Raw genomic sequence first — 17,488 nt, 5'->3', positions numbered from 1 at the left:
GCATTAAGGGCAAATTAGATATTATTCATAGCAATTTTAAAAACAATAATTAAATTTAATAATTAAGGGGGGTTTGACTAATATTATATTGAAAAGGGGGTTATATCCACCCTAATATATGTAAATGACGTGGGGATTTTCACTAATTATCTCTTTAAATTAGGGTTAAATCATAAATGTGATGGTGATTATATAAAATAACTTATTTAATTATATTGTGTACGTTGTTTATGTAGTTGATTTATTATCGACTACAATTGATTAAAATATTAATGTGTGTATTAGACCTAAAAATAATAAATCGACTATCAAAGAACATAGTTGATTTATTAATCGGTTATAGTCGATTACATAAACTGTCACATAAAAATACTAAATTGATGGCAAAAAACCTAGAATGGATCGAACGGATGGGAGAAGCTCTGCCACGTGATGCGTTGGTCAATGCCGTAATGGAGGAATTCGCCGGTATATGAAATGAGGGTTGTTTCAATTCTGGCGGTAGATGTGTTTGATGTCCAGATGCCAATGTCTCGGCGGCAGTGGACGTGATTGAAGTGCAGGCTCTTCGACGCCAATGGATGTTTTTGATGTTCAGACGATGGCGCATCGGCGCCCGTGGATGTATTTACATTTTTTTTTAGATTTATGTGCAATTTAACATTCGTTATTAAATAATGAAGGGGTAAATTACAACCACCCTCGTAGGTATGGTCAAATTACGAAAACCCCCATCGTGTTTAGGTAATTACAACCACCCTTCAACTATAAATCTTCTTACACATCCATCCTTGCGGTTTCAAATTTAATGGATTCTTCTAGATTATATAAAATATTTTCAATTTTGGACCCATTTTATCCCATTTGAGCTCCACATTTTGAAGATAGATGATCATAAGATGCGTTTTATGGCTTGTATATATCAAATTGTGGTGCATCAAATTTTTTTTTTTTTTTGCACAAGACGAGTACAAACTAGAGAACATTCTACGGAATTTAGATAATTATATTGAATTTGACACAATAAAGATGAAGATATAAGAAAATTCTTAGTTAAGAAGTAGATATAATTATCCAAATATGAGGATTTTTTTTATAATTTGACTATTCTCAGGAGTTGATGTAATTTATGGAATAATAAATAAAGGAATAGATGAAATAATAAGTATTGCATACACACGGATACACCAATTAAATACAGACAAATCTGGAATATCAGGTGTGTCTACCATTTTATACAAGAATCCACCATGCTGATTTATTTATTAATAAAGTTTATATATACCAAATTGGGCCAACTATTTCTCTGTATTTATTTGATGTTCGTGTTTTTTATTGTAATCTATATTTATATAATAATAATATATAAAAGTTGAATTCCACACTTAATTGATTGACATTTGTCAATTTCAATTGATGACATGTATTTAATTTCATCCTATGTGGTAAATTGATTGGTGAAAATAAATCATAAAAACCATGTCACCATTTTCCAAAATTAAAAAGATATTAAATTATTTTATTATATATTTATATCATACTATTTATAAAATGCTCTAAATATATCAACTTTTTTGGAAATTTTAAATAGTTTTATTTTTTAATTTAATTTTAATAGTAATTTATGTAATTTAAATTTATTTAAATTCAATTTAAAATCTTCACTTATTATAATTGTATGATTGATGGTGTTACGAAAATTTTGTATTTTAATTCATAAACTTGATTTGTATAAAAAAAATATTGTGGAATAAATTATTTGATATTATACATTTTACATGAACATGACGAGAGAATATGTTTATCTTTTTTACAAATTAATATCATATTCGTAATTATCAAAATTTCCCTGATGTTTGTTTCCGTCTTACATCGACCCCCTTACAGTATGATTGTTCTCGGAATTTTTTTTTTTACGTGGAATATTCTCCGAAAAATGCAGATTCTACCATGCACTCGACATTTGTTTATGGTACTTTTTAAAGACAAAAATTACCGTGATAGGACTTTACACAAAATATTTATTCTTCTTAAACAAAACATCTTCACAACTTTTTAGTATTACTATTACCTCCCCTAAGGGTAATTGTTGTATTTAAAAAGTAAGATAAAAGAAATGTCACGTCTGCAAGGGTAGAATCCACAATTTTTGGGATATTACATTGAATAAAAAAGATTCCGTAAGTCGTGTAAGACATAAACAATCCTCTGGGGAATTTTGGTAATTATCGATAAGTGGGGGTGCTTTCCGTAATTTAGCCTAAGTTCATGAGGATTTTCGTAATTTATTCTATTAACAAAGATTATCGTTCTTTTCACGTCTTAACGTTTGCTTATACCCTTATATTATTTTAAATAATTTTAATGTCAGCTTGAAAATATAATTAAATATTAATTTCTAATATATTTAATATGTGTTTCTTGATGTTTCAGGTACCACATAATTGTCTTTTATACAAAATAATAGATAATTGCCAAAATATTGATGCAAAATTAGTATTAGGATTGTGATTAGTATTAGCATTAGAATTATGATTATAATTAATATTCTTTGAATTAGTATTAGTATTAATACTAGTATTAGGATTCAGATTAATATAGTATTATAACTAATATTAGAATTATAATTAGAATCAACATTAGCATTAGCATTAATATTATTAGTAGTAAAACTATTAGGATTATAATTAATGTTAGAAATAGGTTTAGGATTATAATTATGATTAGGATTAGAATCATGATTAGTGTTATGAATAGGATTAGGAGTATGATAAGGATTTGGATAACATTAGTATTACAATTATAATCAGCATAAGCATATTCAGATTTAACATTAACATTAAAATTAGTATTAGCATTAGAATATGTACATTAGCATTAACATTAACAATATTAAAATATTAGTATTAGAAATAATATTAATATTATTATTAGTATTAGTATTAGTAATAATATTAGTAATAGTATTAGTATTAATATTAGTATTATTAATAGTATTAGTAATAGTAATAGTATTAATATTAGTATTAATATTAGTCTAAATATCAGTACCAGTATCAATATCAATATCAGTATCATTATCCGTATCAGCATTAGTATCGGCATCAGTATCCGTATAATATTAATATTATTATTAGTATTAGTATTAGTAATAATATTAGTAATAGTATTAGTATTAATATTAGTATTATTAATAGTATTAGTAATAGTATTAGTATTAATATTAATATTAATATTAGTCTAAATATCAGTACCAGTATCAATATCAATATCAGTATCATTATCCGTATCAGCATTAGTATCGGCATCAGTATCCGTATCGGCATCGGTATCGGTATCGGTATCGGTATCGGTATCAATATCAGTATCAATATCAATATCATTATCAGTATCAGTATCAGTATCAATATCAGCGTCAGTTTCAATTTCAGTATTCGCATCCGTATCAATATTATCAGTATCAGTATCAACATTTGTATCAATATCAGTATCAGTATGAGCATCAATATCAATATCAATATCAGTATCGATATCAGTATCGATATCAGTATCAGTATCAGTATTAATATCAATATCAATATCAATATCAATATTATTATCAGTATTAGTACGAGTACCAGTAAGATTGTGAGTATCAGTATGAGTATCAATATTAGTAGGGGTTGTCTAGGGCCCGAGAGGGGTTGTTCTTCTCGGACCAAAAAGATTGAATCTGGTGCGTTAAAAATGATTTGTAAATAATTGAGATCATTGATTTTAAGTACAACCTAGTACGAGTCAGTACAACCCTAATAATTCCCAAATTAAAGTACGAACCTAGTAGAAATATATCGTACTCACATCGTACACACATGGTACTTTGTTTAAATTACTTTATTAACCTTTAAATAATCAAATCATAATATTCTAAAAAATAAAAAAATCATTAATTGGGTCGTGAAATAAAACAAAAGTCACAAAAACTTCTTCCCAAAAATCAAAATTCCATCTTCCCCAAAATTATTTGTCCATTCAATCCGTTGCAGGTTGTGGTTATGGTCTACACATGTTGTGGTGGTTGTCTGCGTGCATTAGTAAGCTTCACAAAATTTCTCTCAAATCTTCTTCCTCATAATCCCTGTATGCACGCACAACATTGAAGAAGGTAAATAAATCAATTTCAGGTCTTTAGAAGTAATATTCATAAACATAACTCCACTTTAATACTCGTCTCGATTCGACTATCTGCAATCTGCTCCAAAGCCATATCAAAAAATACAGTTTAGAATCGGGTACTTTCTGGTCACGAAATAAAATTATTGAATTACAAAGCATAGCTAGATTATTCAATAAACAAATATTGAATAGATCAACATAAACACCTGCGCCACAAGCAAATAGCTAAAATATGCAATAAAATAAATCATTTAAAGGAGACTAAAGCGGAATAAAAGGAAACCACCGGGGAACACAGAAGCCATAGACACTAGAATTGTCCATTTTCTCCATCAACAGAAACCTCGTACCATACGGCCATACCTCTCTGACTTCATTGCCGCCCCACAGTGATAACTTAATCCTTCAATTTTAGCGGCAAGAAAGAAAAAAACCCTGGAAATGACGGCATCAGAAAAGATCTGAAACTATGAAGAATTAGTTGTTGCATGTATGAGTTATCCATCGATGATGAATAAGAAAAAAATATTCGTGATTAGGGTTTATAGAACTGAAGAAGATGATACAAGAGACGTAGAATTCTTGTTTCTTCAATACCAATTTAATTAGACAATTATTATAATAATTAGATTTATTATGGTACTATTGTAATCAATTCGTAGTTATTAATTATTAATACTAAATTTAAGTTTTAATTTTAAGGGTATTTATGTAATTTTATTTATACCGCATGTGTTGTATTTTTTTATGGGGTTCGTACTAATCATATACGTGGCACATTTTTATTGGTTGATCTTCAATCGTTTAGGTCCGAGAAGTACAACTCCTCTCGGACCCTAGACAACCCCTACTTAATAAGCCCTAATAAACGCAGTTTTGTTTGCCGAATCGTCGAAATCGAAACTAAGAACAACACTTCAAAAATTGCATCTCAAACACACAAACATGAAACAACAATGCAAACAGATAAAAATCATAAAGGCTCAACGGTGATAAAATCGCATCGAAAAACCCACACGAACACATAAAAATCGACACACGAAAATAGGTAAATTAATTAATTAATTAATTAATAAAACTCATACAGCTTCGGTTTCAGCTTGGGAGACGATCCGAACTCCATCCCTGTTAACCAAGAGATCACCATCCTTAAATGTACCCGAACCAGTCCTGCACACACACACACACAATATTAATTAAAGATCCAAATCACAATTTAAAAGAAAAAAAAAAAGGAATTACAGGAATTTAGAGATGTCGTCGGGTGGAGGGAGAGAGAGCTTGAGGTTAGGTGCTAAGGAACCTTTCTTCATTTTCACTTTCTTCTCGGATTCTGTACTGTTTGTTAGACTGCACCGAATCCCGGTCCAAGAATTGGTATTACAATTACCCCCTAAGGGTAATTTCGTGTACAAGGGCAAAATTGGTATTATCAGGGGAATATTCGGGAGAATAAAAAAGATTCTATCGAGTTTAACACCGTTGGAGCGATTTGTAAGATGTCTGCATACCTCAGGGGGTTTTTCGTAATTACGAGAACGTGGGGGGGATTTTCGTTATTTAGGCTTACCTCAGGGGGGTTTTGGTAATTTGCCCTAAATAATATAATAAATTAAATGTTTCTTAAATCGTAAATGGTTAAATTTGATCGATTTATTGATATTTAAGATTTATTATAACATTTGAATCGACTTAGGTTTGAATAAATTGAGTCGTAAAATTTGAATCGTAAAGCATAAGATTCAACAATGAATCGAGTTTCATAAACTAATTATTTAACGAACATTTGAAAAGAGGAACTGCAAATTAACAACTTCTTGAAAACTACTTATAAAAGAGTCCATTGATGAGAACTATTACCTATGAAACAAACCAAAAAATCTACAGAAGAGTGAAGAAGAAAATAGTATTTGAATAAGAAAAATCATAATACAGTATTTCAGGAATTAATTTAAATAATGCCGTAATTGACATTCATACTAGTAGAGAACATAGATAGACATAAATATTTTTTTTACTTAAAAACAATACGAATTGTAAAATATCATCTACACTCATCCGGCAGCAAATGGTTTGCCACAAATTATCTTCCACCTGGAACAAGTAGTTGAATAATAAGAAATCATCCACCTGGTAATTAATGTAATGTAAGAATTACTTAAATGATTTAAAGGGAAGAAGAACATTTACCAACAGAGAACACATGTGAGACGGTGTCGAGCGAATTAATAATCATCCTCCAGTGGTACATCTGGCATATCAGACATGTCTTCTTTAGCTACAAAATGAGCTCTTGGTGCTACGGAATTAAGGAACACATATTTTGTGATAAAATCGTAAATATTGCATCACACAGGTTTGCTGCATGATCAAAACTACTTCGTATGACTTGACAAGATTAAGTAAGTAACAAATTAAATGAAACTCAGCAGTCATCAGAATGAAAAATATTATGTAAGGATATAGATTGACATAAGATCATCCTGTTCCTCCCCACGGTTAAGGCTGTTATTTAACTCGATTAGTATTCCAGGTGTAATCTGCATGTCAAGAGAAGTAAGTAACACATAGCATAAATCGCGAGCTCGGTAATGAATCACAAGATGAGTGATCGAGCGCATCTTACTAATTTGTGTGTTTGCCTTTCAACTAGGTTTTTTAGATTGGCTTTGTCCTCCTTTGTCAAAGAATTTTTATACCTGCACATAATTACTCGTTGCACATCAAACAAATTTAAGCAATGTAGATATGGTACATGTGAATTTTCATTCGTCTATACGAGATTGAATGAACACAACAATCATCATATATATAGATAGCCATGGAAACGAAAAACCAACCTTTGTGCAAACGCATGAAGAGACTGATGCCAGATAACAGGCAATTTGCTCGAGTATTCATAGAATCTCATAAAGTGAGCAACCAATGCATCAACTACACGATATGGTAATGCGTAGTTCTTCTCAATTAGTGAAATTATGAAATAACTGCACATAACATACAAGTGAAATGAAAATTGTTGTGAGTATGTATGGCAGGCTCTTAAAAAGAGAAGAGAAAAAAAAATTCGTTTTATCATCTCAATATTTATACAGACAGTTTCTTTGAAATTTATGAATTCCATAGCAACTTTACATAAACTGATACCTTTTCTTATTGAAGTGCTCCATATCTGCAAGCTTCAACAACGCGACACTGCGACAGGCACAAGAGATTAATATTTCAATAACACAAAACCTTACAAATGAAATATTAGTAGATAACAAAGCCATACATCCAGAGAATTCGAACAAGAAACAATACGTTCTTGTACGAGTGTATCTTAATAAGCTGAATATGTCATTTCAAAATAAGAATTCTCATGTTGGAAAACTTTAAGCAAGTTGTTTGAGCAATAAGTATTAATGGCATGGACAATCAAGTCAAAGAGTGATAATAAACAATGTTTTTTTTTTTTTTTGCCATGGAAAATTGTGAAATGCACGAGACCGTAGTTTGACCTTGTTTTATTTAAGCAAAACAGACTGACTGCCACTTAATAATGTTATCGGTCAAATAAGTGTAACATACCTGGCATGAAGAACAGGAATTGAAATCTTCGCAATGATGCTCAGAAACTTAGAAGTTTCTACTCTGGTGCATGTCTTCGACTGGCATGAACAACAAAAATTGCATTCAAGGTAAGAATTGATATTGATGATGTGAATAAAGTCACGAAAGTAGCAGGTAACAAATGCTATAGATTAAATTAAATTAAAAAAAAAAAATTGATAACGATATTTTTCTCGTTCATATTAATTAATTATCTGCTGGTACTAACAGGGACGTCAAAAAGATATAGGAAAATAAAGAACAGACCCCGTGCATTAAGAGCCTTACTAGATGCTAGTCACATATCAAGCATATGAAACGTAAGTTTTTCAGCTTCAGGAAAAGAGATAATTGATCAAGCAACAACAAAAAGCAAATGGATACAAAAGAGATGCTTGAAGGCAAAACATTTTGTGTAACAAGAATGTGCAGAACAAAGCTACACAAAGAGAGTGCTCGTCTCGATTCATTAATTTTGTTAGCTAAATGTTGCATATTAATCACATAGCTTATAATGAATTATCTAACATAAGTATAATTGATATGGTGAGTCAAAAATGGAAATATGTTGGAGTTGCGTAAAAAGGGTGTTTGCATATGGATTTTATATTTAATTTCATCCCCCGTTGATCAAAGTTGAAATGATGCTTGATGATTTAATTCTTGTAAGTAATGCAGAGCAAAAATGCAAATACACGTAACTGAATCATGAATTTTGTATTTTGTAAAAAAAAAAAAAACATTTAGAAATGGTTATATATACCTCCCACAAGGGAAATAAGATTCCCTTATTAAAGGCAGCTGGTTTGTATACAGCCTTCATCACGGATCGGTACAAGGCAAAGTGCAGCGTTTTATTATTGTGAAGATCTCGTCTCACACGTGGCAGCAAATACAGCTTATAGAATTTCTCCACCTTCCGATCACTCATATTAGAAGCAAAGATTCTTGTTGCTTGATACATTGCATTCGGGGACCACTTTTCGGGTTCGGTCAGGTATAACAGTTCCTCCCAGCATTCCGATGAAGGTATGTGCTTTAAAGCCTTTGGTATCTTGCCCGAGGTGTATTTGCTCAGACAACTTCCCACACTGCATAATCCATACATCATCATATCATGCATTTTTTTTTTGTTTAATTTAATTTAACCATATAACTAGACTATTATTAGCATCATACTCACTCCTTGTACAGCTCTATCCATTTGGGGTTCAAGTTCGACATCTGTTGCGCAGCTCCTACGTTCGAAAAAATCATACATTAATTAACTCTTCCAATATCATCAGATAATAAAAATTATTATAACTCAAAAAAAACCTGAAGAAACTTGGGCATCTTTTTCTATTATCTTGTCAAATAATTTATTAGCCCATGTGCTCTTCGATAGATAGTCTTCCAGCAGCTTTTCATCTTCCTCATCTATTTCAACCTATTTTAATTTCCTCATCAAAAAATTATTAAAAAAACTAAAAAAAAAAAAAGACAAGATGCAAACAAAGGGAAAAATATTAAACCTCAAAATCGGATTGCCCAAATTGAGTCGGGTTCTCCGAGAACCCAGCAAAATCATCCACGTCATCTTCATCGTCGTTGTCTTTGAGGCCGTGCAATTGGGGTAGCACAAACTTATTCACATCATCGTTTTCATTATCCTCCTCCTCATGCTGGATTTCCTTTTGCTGAAGATGGGCTTGTTTGAGAATCTTCGAGCTGACGGCGCAGGGGACCAGCTTCTGGTGGACCTGGTGGTGCTTCGGTGGTTTCGACCGTTTCTTGGAGGAGGAGAACGCATCGGACCCCAACGGTAAGAACGGCTCTGGATTTGTGATTCTTCCGCGTTTCTTCGACATTCCTTCCTGCTTCAGAGTTCAGCCCAACAACCAAAATACCGCAAGGGAGCTTTTATACTGTTTTGCAAGTGACGAGCCGACCAAGAAACCCTAGATTGCGGGAAAAGGACCTTTTATTCTGTCCGTACGACCAAAGAAACCCTTAATTGCAAAAAAGGAGCTTTTATATTGTTTATTTCAAATACTAGCCCTTCACTAACTTACATGATCAGCGGTTGTCCCAACAATTTTTATATGTTTGCTTAAATCTCGTTACTTGTAAATTTCATTTGATATACATTCAAACCTTAATTAGGGTTTTTTTTTTTTTCTTTTTTGTTTTTTATTATTGTTATTATTTTATTATTATTACTTATTTTTTTTTATGTTTTTATTTTGCGGGTCGTGGGAATTCTGAGTAGCGGATTCAGATAATCAACATCCGTTGATAACAAACTTGTTTTTTCTTTTATCCTTTTGTTTTCCCTCCGGCGGTGGGTCGTCGTAGCTCCGATTAGCTGACTTTCAGCATTAGTTGACATTCGATTGTTTTTCTTTCTACTTTTTCATTTTATTTTTTTATGGTGGTGGATTGTTGGACCTCTGATTAGCTAACAACCGATTGTCTTTTCTTTCATATGGCGTGTCATCGGAGCTCTGATAAACTGACTTCAACGTCGATTAACTTGATTTAGAGCCTGTTTGGCTAAACTTATTAGCTCCTAAAAAAATTATAAAATGTTTTTAGGAGCTTATAAGATTTTAAAAAGTGGTAAAAAAAATTAAAAAGATTTTATTTTTTTTATAAATAAGTTGTTAGATGGTTTATAATATATTATAAAATATACCTACACCCCACATTTTTTTATAAGATCTTATTATTTGTTTATTCACTAAAATACTCAAAATATAAATTATCTTCAAATATATATATATATATTTTTTTATCAAATGTAATTTTTTTATATCAGATCAAAAGAGTAACACAATATTCTGGGGCATACCCCAGACTTTGGAAGAATCACAAAATGACCCCTAAACTTTACAAAAACTACCATCTTCGTCCCTATAAGCAAACTATACAGGGGTTAATGTGTAACAGTACCATCTTCAAATATTTTATTATATTACATGTGATCAGTCTAGATTTAACTATAATTTATTAAGTTAAAAGGTTGATTTTTCTACATGGGCTTTTTGGACTTGGTCGAGCCTTGGATCTAGACCTGACCACGGTTCGGTTTGGTTCCGAACCGTCGGTTTCGGTTCCGAGTTTGGAGGAATCGGAATCGAACCGAAAAAATCCGGTTCCTTGCTGATATGCCTAATTGGTTCAACCCAATGGGCCTACAAATTATTTATCTACTGGGCCACGAGCCCAATATCGAAGACCACTATCACCGAGACCCAATCACTTTCAAGTAAGGTTTGGGCCCGACAATCTCAACTAAGCTATAAATAAAGGTTTGAACTCATTCCTTAAGGTACATCCAATTAACTGAGCAATACTACAATATATATTCTCTGGACTATTTCTATGATCAGCACGTCTGACTTGAGCGTCGGAGGGGTTTCCGCCGGATCAATCCCGACCTAGTTTACGTGTTCCGTGATCGCAGGTATCTCAAGGTCATCAAGCTCGTGAGCCAGTGATCCACTCTGCTCTTCCAGCTCATCCTACTTCAATTCTCTAAGGTGATCTAAATTTAGCATCATCATTTTGGCGCCGTCTGTGGGAAGGCAGACATAATCACGTAGCGCGCACGATGGCCTTGAGACATTTGCCGAGGGGGAGTGTGACACTGCTAACAACCTTCCACCTCGTGGAGGCTCTGGCTTGCCACTTCCTCCTCCTCGTGCTTGGGATCCACCACGAGACCTTTCTCGGATGTCCCACTAGATCCTCAATAGGATTCACTTCTTCCCGCCCCTCGATCGGTTCAGACAACCGAGGAGGCCCTTCAACACTAGAAAGGATTATCGACTCCCTGGGGGTTTACTATTCCCCCAAAACATTTCGTTTGCCAAGGGTTATCAACTCCCTGACGGCTTAATTACCCCTGCCCCCAAAATATTTCGTTCGCCAAGGGTTATCGACTCCCTAGGGGCTTACCTTTGCCCCCAAAATATTTCGTTCGCCAAGAGTTATCGACACCCTGAGGGTTTACAGTGCCCCCAAAACATTTCATTGGCCAAAGGTTATCGACTGGTACCCCTAAAATATTTCGTTCGCCAAGGATTATCGACCCCCTGGTGGGTTATAGTGCCCCCAAAATATTTCGTTCGCCAAGGGTTATCGACTCCTTGAGGGTTTATAGTGCCCCCAAAACAAAACACACAAAAAAAAAAACAGAGAGAGAAACGCGCGTGCACATCACGCGCGCGTGGCGTACACGCGCCAGACATCCGGGCGCTTCAGCAGGAAAAAAAAATAGCCAATGGGCCTACAAATTATTTACCTACTGGGCCACGAGCCCAATATCGAAGACCACTATCTCCGAGGCCCAATCACCTTCAAGTAAGGTTTGGGCCCGACAATCTCAACTAAGCTATAAATAAAGGTTTGAACTCATTCCTTAAGGTACGTCCAATTAACTGAGCAATACTACAATATGTATTCTCTGGACTATTTCTATGATCAGCACGTCTGACTTGAGCCTCAGAGGGGTTTCCGCCGGATCAACTCCCGGCCTAGTTTACGTGTTCCGTGATCGCAGGTATCTCAAGGTCATCAAGCTCGTGAGTCAATGATCCACTCTGCTCTTCCAGCTCATCCTACTTCAACTCTCTAAGGTGATCAAAATTTAGCATCATCACTTGCGGTTCGATTCCCGATTAGAACCGGTAGAACCGTCCGGTTCTTAATAATATTTTTTTTATTTTTATTAGATATATATATATATATATATATATATATATATATATATATATATATAGAGAGAGAGAGAGAGAGAGAGAGAGAGAGAGAGAGAGAGAGAGAGAGAGAGAGAGAGAGAGAGCGAGCTAGGAAATTAATATTTCTTTCTTTTTTTTTAAAGAAAAACCGGTTCAAATGGTTAGAACTGCGGTTCTAACCGTCGGTTTCCGGTTCCATAAAAGAGGAACCGGAAGCGAACCGGTTTTTTCGGTTCCGATTCCGGTTCGGTTCTAAAACTACTGATCCCGGTTCGGTTCTGGTTCCGGTTCTAACCGAACCGGTGGTCAGGTCTACTTGGATCTTTCAATCTAAGTTGTAAAAATGAGAGATTCGGACTTAGGCCGGAGTTAGTACTCCGACGGCCTAATCAGTAAAACCTGCATATTCACCCCTTCTTTTTAGAGGTTACTCGCAAATATCAAGTGCATATTAATCAATTTCTTTCTAACTCCATCAAATTCATGTCCGCCTTTTTCATTATCTGCACCGAGACCTCCATTCCGTCGACCGACGAGCTGTTTTATGCCGCATTTAAAGTGAATCATTCGCCCTCAGAGTTTTTTCATCTGACCGCTTGTCCTAAGGTTGATTTATTTAGCGGTTTGACCAACGAAGTACATATTTGGCAAAAGCATTTTTTGTTTGTTCACTCTCATGCCCCATGTGGTTTTGACACTACTTATATCGGGGAAAGTCCTACCACGGTCGAAGCGTCTCCCGATAGTAAGGCCCTCCTTCCTCGTTTATCTGCTCGCGCTCTTCCCCAATTATGAAACGTCGAAAAGATAATTTATACCCCCTCCATTTTCGCTCGTTTTGGTCTATGGGATATATCTTCACCCGACCAACGCCCACTTGGTACCGAAATTCCAGTTATTCGGCACTTTACTTAATTTATCTCTTATACTGTCCTAACTCTTTTATTTTCTGTTTTTTTAAGACGAGGTGATGCGAGATGCGATGAAAGTTGCTCTCGCAGAGCCGAAGTACCAATCTTCTTCTCCCGTGGTATCCGAATCGACCAGCCATGTCCCTGACTCAACTCACCCCCTCTTCTCCTAGCAAAGTGGCGACTTGTGTTGCTCCCGACTTAGCCACTCGCGTGGACGCTACTCGATCGCGAAGAAACTTCCTAGCAGCCTCCTCTCTCGATTGTGTGGCAACCCGTGATTGACTTAGGCAGAGAAAATGCCGATAATCATGAACCCACGACTCTTTGGAGCGGACTCGTTCTGATGGGAGTCGACCTAAACGACCTGTATACGTAACTGAGGGTTACGAGGGCAGCTCTCTTATGTCCAAGCGAACTCCTATAAAGAACAAAGGCTTCTTTTCTTCCATCCTTCCTGACCGCGATCTCGCTGACCTTTCTCGCCACTTTGAGCAGAACAAACTTATTGAGGATGCTGAAGCTCACGAGCAGCAACACGCTCTCCTGCTCTTTATTATTATTTAATTATTTATTTATTTTTTCGCTTCTTGCCTTATTTTCATTTTCTTTCCGTAATTCGCATAATTCTTTTTATGAGCTCTAAAGATCAACGGCGCATGGATTCGGAGCTGAGGATCCTATATTCCTATTGGCAAAGTGAGGAACTTGGCCGTGTAAAGCGGATTGCTAGCGAGAAGGCCAATGAGGTTCAAAATATCGTACGTGGACTGGCTCAAGAAAGAAAAATCTTCCGCCCTGAGGGACATGCTTGTCTCACGATCGAAAAGTATAACCCTGTGTATCGCACGAGTAAAGTACTAGTTATAAACTATTGACTAACTTTTTAATATTTATTTATAAATATAAATGAGGATGCAAGCCAAACAAACGTCAATTATCATGCAATTGGATCCCCATTTTTCCATATTATTATAATATTAGAGCAATTGCGCCGCCCGTCGTTGTTTTCTAGATGGAGTGGTTTTCCCCATTGTTCTGCTTCGCTCTCTTAGCCCTTCTCTCGCCGCCCCATCACGGCGCACGTGCTCTGGAATTCGATTCCGCCCTTGCTCGGGAGCTTCTGGAATCGGCGTCGGATTCCGAATTTTCGGGGTGGTTGAGAAGTGTTCGGAGGAGAATCCACGAGTACCCGGAATTATCATTTGAAGAGCGGCGAACGAGTCAACTCATTCGAAGCGAGCTCGACTCACTCGGGATTGAGTATGTGTGGCCCGTCGCTGAAACAGGTGTGGTGGCCACTGTTGGCTCCGGTGCTCAGCCGTGGTTCGCTCTTCGAGCCGACATGGATGCTCTCCCTATGCAGGTTCATCTTAATTTTCCCATGCTTCATAAATTGAAATTAATTAGGGTTTTTGTTTTTTTTTTTTCTTCTATTTAATCGACTTTAATTTTTGAATTCAGTTCTTAGTTGCTTTCCTGATTTACTTTGTGGCTTCAATTTTTTGTTTTGTTTGTTTTTTGCACATGAATTTCTTAATGACGATATATTCAATTAATTAGCAGTAATGAATAGATTATCCCAAAGACTAGCAAAAAGAACCAGTATGATTTCATTACTGTAATCAATTTGCAGGAACTAGTGGAATGGGAGCACAAGAGCAAAATCGACGGCAAGATGCATTCCTGCGGTCACGATGCTCACGTCACGATGTTGCTCGGAGCAGCTAAATTACTGCAAAAAAACCGCGACAAATTGAAGGTAGTTAAACAATTACGCCATTATTATATAAATCAAGTATAAAAAAAATGTGTAATATTTTTTCTGTTCTTACATGTTAAGGGCACTGTGAAACTCATCTTCCAACCTGGGGAAGAAGGCCACGCGGGTGCCTATTACATGATAAAAGAAGGAGCCCTAGATGGAGTTCAAGCCATTTTTGGCTTGCATGTGGACCCGATGATTCCGACAGGAACTGTCAGTTCTCGGGTGGGCCCCTTGCTTGCTGGAGCGGGCCGGTTTACGGTGGTCATTCAAGGTAAAGGTGGACATGCAGCAAGCCCGCATAAAACTCGAGATCCTATACCTGTTCTTTCTATGGCGATTCTTGCTCTACAGCATATTGTTTCGCGAGAAACCGACCCGCTTGAGCCCAGGGTATATATGCTTTTCTTTGTTTTTTTTTTTTTTTTTTTGTTGTTCTAGTATATAGTAAAGTTATATGAACAAATTTTTATTTTTATTTTTTCGTTCGTGTTCGCTAATGCTAGGTAATCTCGATTGGATTCGTTCAAGGTGGTGAAGCATTAAATGTTATCCCCGAGACTGTCACATTTGGTGGTACTTTCCGGTTTGTAAGCGCTGAAAGTTATGCCTACCTTAAGCAGAGGATTAAAGAGGTAATTGTCGACCATTTAACATTTTATTAATTCCTTTTCCATGTTGTTATAGAGATAGTATTATTGAATCAGTCCACTCTCTTATATAGAGGCAGAAAAGAAATCCTAAAAGAATTGAGACAAATTCATTAACTAATATGAACTCCTACATATATTATAACTCGGGTGGATGGAAATTGAAATGAAATTTCCGAGTACCACTGATTCCAATTTGAATATTTCCAATTTTGGAGTAATGTTTTTCATTCCGATTCTGAAAGTTCCAATTTTCGATATTTTTGGGAGCATATTTGATTCTGTTCCTATCCGATTTTAGATTCCAAAAATTCCGATTTTTTCCCTGAAAAGTACACTTGTAATATCAAAATGTTATTATGTATTTTATATTTTAGGCGACTAAAAAAACTGAAATTTTGCATCCTGCCGGTTCTGATAAAAAAATTACTATTTTCGAACAATATTTTGATTCCAAATCCCGAAAGTCCCAATTTCCTATCCGATTTTAATCTCCGAAATATTTTCGAAAATTTTGAATTTTTTTCCTGAAAATTATACCTATAATTTCAATATGATTATGTATATTATAGGTCACTAAAGAAGTGGAAATTCCGAATCCCGCCGATTCGATCAAGAAAATCTCCGGTTTCGGATCATATTTTTTGTTTCCAGTCTCTGATTTTCCGAATTCTTTTGGAACGGAATCAAAGTGATAGTCATTTCAATTCAGAAAAAAAAAATGAATTGTTTTTTTTCCGAAAGTGCTAATTCAGATCCGAACTGTCCGATTTCCATCAATAATTCCAACAGTTAATTTAAAGTTCGACACAACGCCATCTATTTACAGGTAATTGAAACACAAGCAGCGGTGCACCACTGCACAGCCATGGTTGACTTCATGGAGGAATCACTAAGACCATATCCACCGACAATCAATCACCCCACAATGTACGACCACGCTAAAAGGGTCGGAGAAAACTTGCTCGGCAAGCAAGGTGTGAGAAACGACCCCATGATAATGGGAGCGGAAGATTTCAGCTTCTATGCAGAGAAGGTTCCAGCAGCTTTCTTTATGATAGGTGCAAAAAACGAGACGATGACATCAGCAAAAGGGCTGCACTCGCCCCACTTTGTGATCGATGAAGGAGTTCTTTCGGTGGGAGCTTCTCTGCATGCTGCAGTTGCCATGGCTTACTTGGAAGATCATGCCAAATGAATTCTTTAATTCGATTTCCGAGGTAAAAGATTCGAGTTAGAGAAATGCCAAAAAAGTGGGGAAAAAAAAAAAGAATATAACGGTTCGATTACGTAATGTTTTGTATTTGCATTTTCTGGAAGTTGACTTGAGTTTTTGTGTAAGCCCTTTCGATTTTTCTTGAATCGATTTCTCATGTAAGAACAGAGGATTTGAAGTGAAATTGTTGCAGGTAGTACTTCATGCAGGTAGTGAAATTACAATTAAGTATATTTTGCACCGAGTAAAATATATAAATATTATATGATAGGTGTATTTAAATAGGATCGCAAATTGTAAATTCGGGTTGAAAAAAGTTGTTCCAAAATCGAAACTTTGTTCGTAAATATTAAATTTTTTTCACTCCTATTGTCACACGTAGGCACACATGTTAAGAGAGCTAATTAATACACACATATCTTAGGGAGCAAGTATATATTAACATATTAAAATGCTCTTCCCATTTCATTATTTCT

At 35.2% G+C, this 17,488-nt stretch overlaps 2 protein-coding genes and 1 long non-coding RNA gene across 3 annotated transcripts; 1 reads left to right on the top strand and 2 right to left on the bottom strand.

Moving 5' to 3' along the window:
* Positions 1-3,904: 3,904 nt before the first annotated feature.
* Positions 3,905-4,577, bottom strand: LOC148767307 (uncharacterized). The gene is made up of 2 exons (XR_016033772.1): positions 4,519-4,577; positions 3,905-4,117 (listed from the first exon to the last, which is right to left on the bottom strand). It is a non-coding gene; the product is annotated as an uncharacterized LOC148767307 (long non-coding RNA).
* A 1,470-nt stretch (positions 4,578-6,047) lies between these two features.
* On the bottom strand, positions 6,048-9,679 carry LOC105950015 (bystin). Its single transcript, XM_012973337.2, has 11 exons — positions 9,261-9,679; positions 9,064-9,175; positions 8,930-8,984; positions 8,510-8,837; positions 7,726-7,805; positions 7,303-7,350; positions 6,996-7,142; positions 6,782-6,854; positions 6,620-6,695; positions 6,346-6,451; positions 6,048-6,249 (listed from the first exon to the last, which is right to left on the bottom strand). Exons 1-10 carry the CDS (start codon positions 9,594-9,596, stop codon positions 6,381-6,383), a joined length of 1,326 nt encoding a protein of 441 aa, XP_012828791.2. The 5' UTR covers positions 9,597-9,679; the 3' UTR covers positions 6,048-6,249; positions 6,346-6,380.
* A 4,592-nt stretch (positions 9,680-14,271) lies between these two features.
* On the top strand, positions 14,272-17,214 carry ILR1 (Peptidase M20/M25/M40 family protein). Its single transcript, XM_012973325.2, has 5 exons — positions 14,272-14,747; positions 15,018-15,143; positions 15,225-15,539; positions 15,653-15,781; positions 16,626-17,214. The coding sequence occupies exons 1-5, from the start codon at positions 14,397-14,399 to the stop codon at positions 16,992-16,994; spliced, it is 1,290 nt and encodes a 429-aa protein (XP_012828779.1). The 5' UTR covers positions 14,272-14,396; the 3' UTR covers positions 16,995-17,214.
* Positions 17,215-17,488: the final 274 nt, after the last annotated feature.

This window comes from Erythranthe guttata, chromosome 10 (genome assembly GCF_056151865.1).
Source record: "Erythranthe guttata isolate IM_541 chromosome 10, IM_541, whole genome shotgun sequence".
Taxonomy (NCBI): Eukaryota; Viridiplantae; Streptophyta; class Magnoliopsida; order Lamiales; family Phrymaceae; genus Erythranthe; species Erythranthe guttata.
Note: the sequence above shows the minus strand (reverse complement) of the source record. Positions and strands in the feature narration are given on the sequence as shown.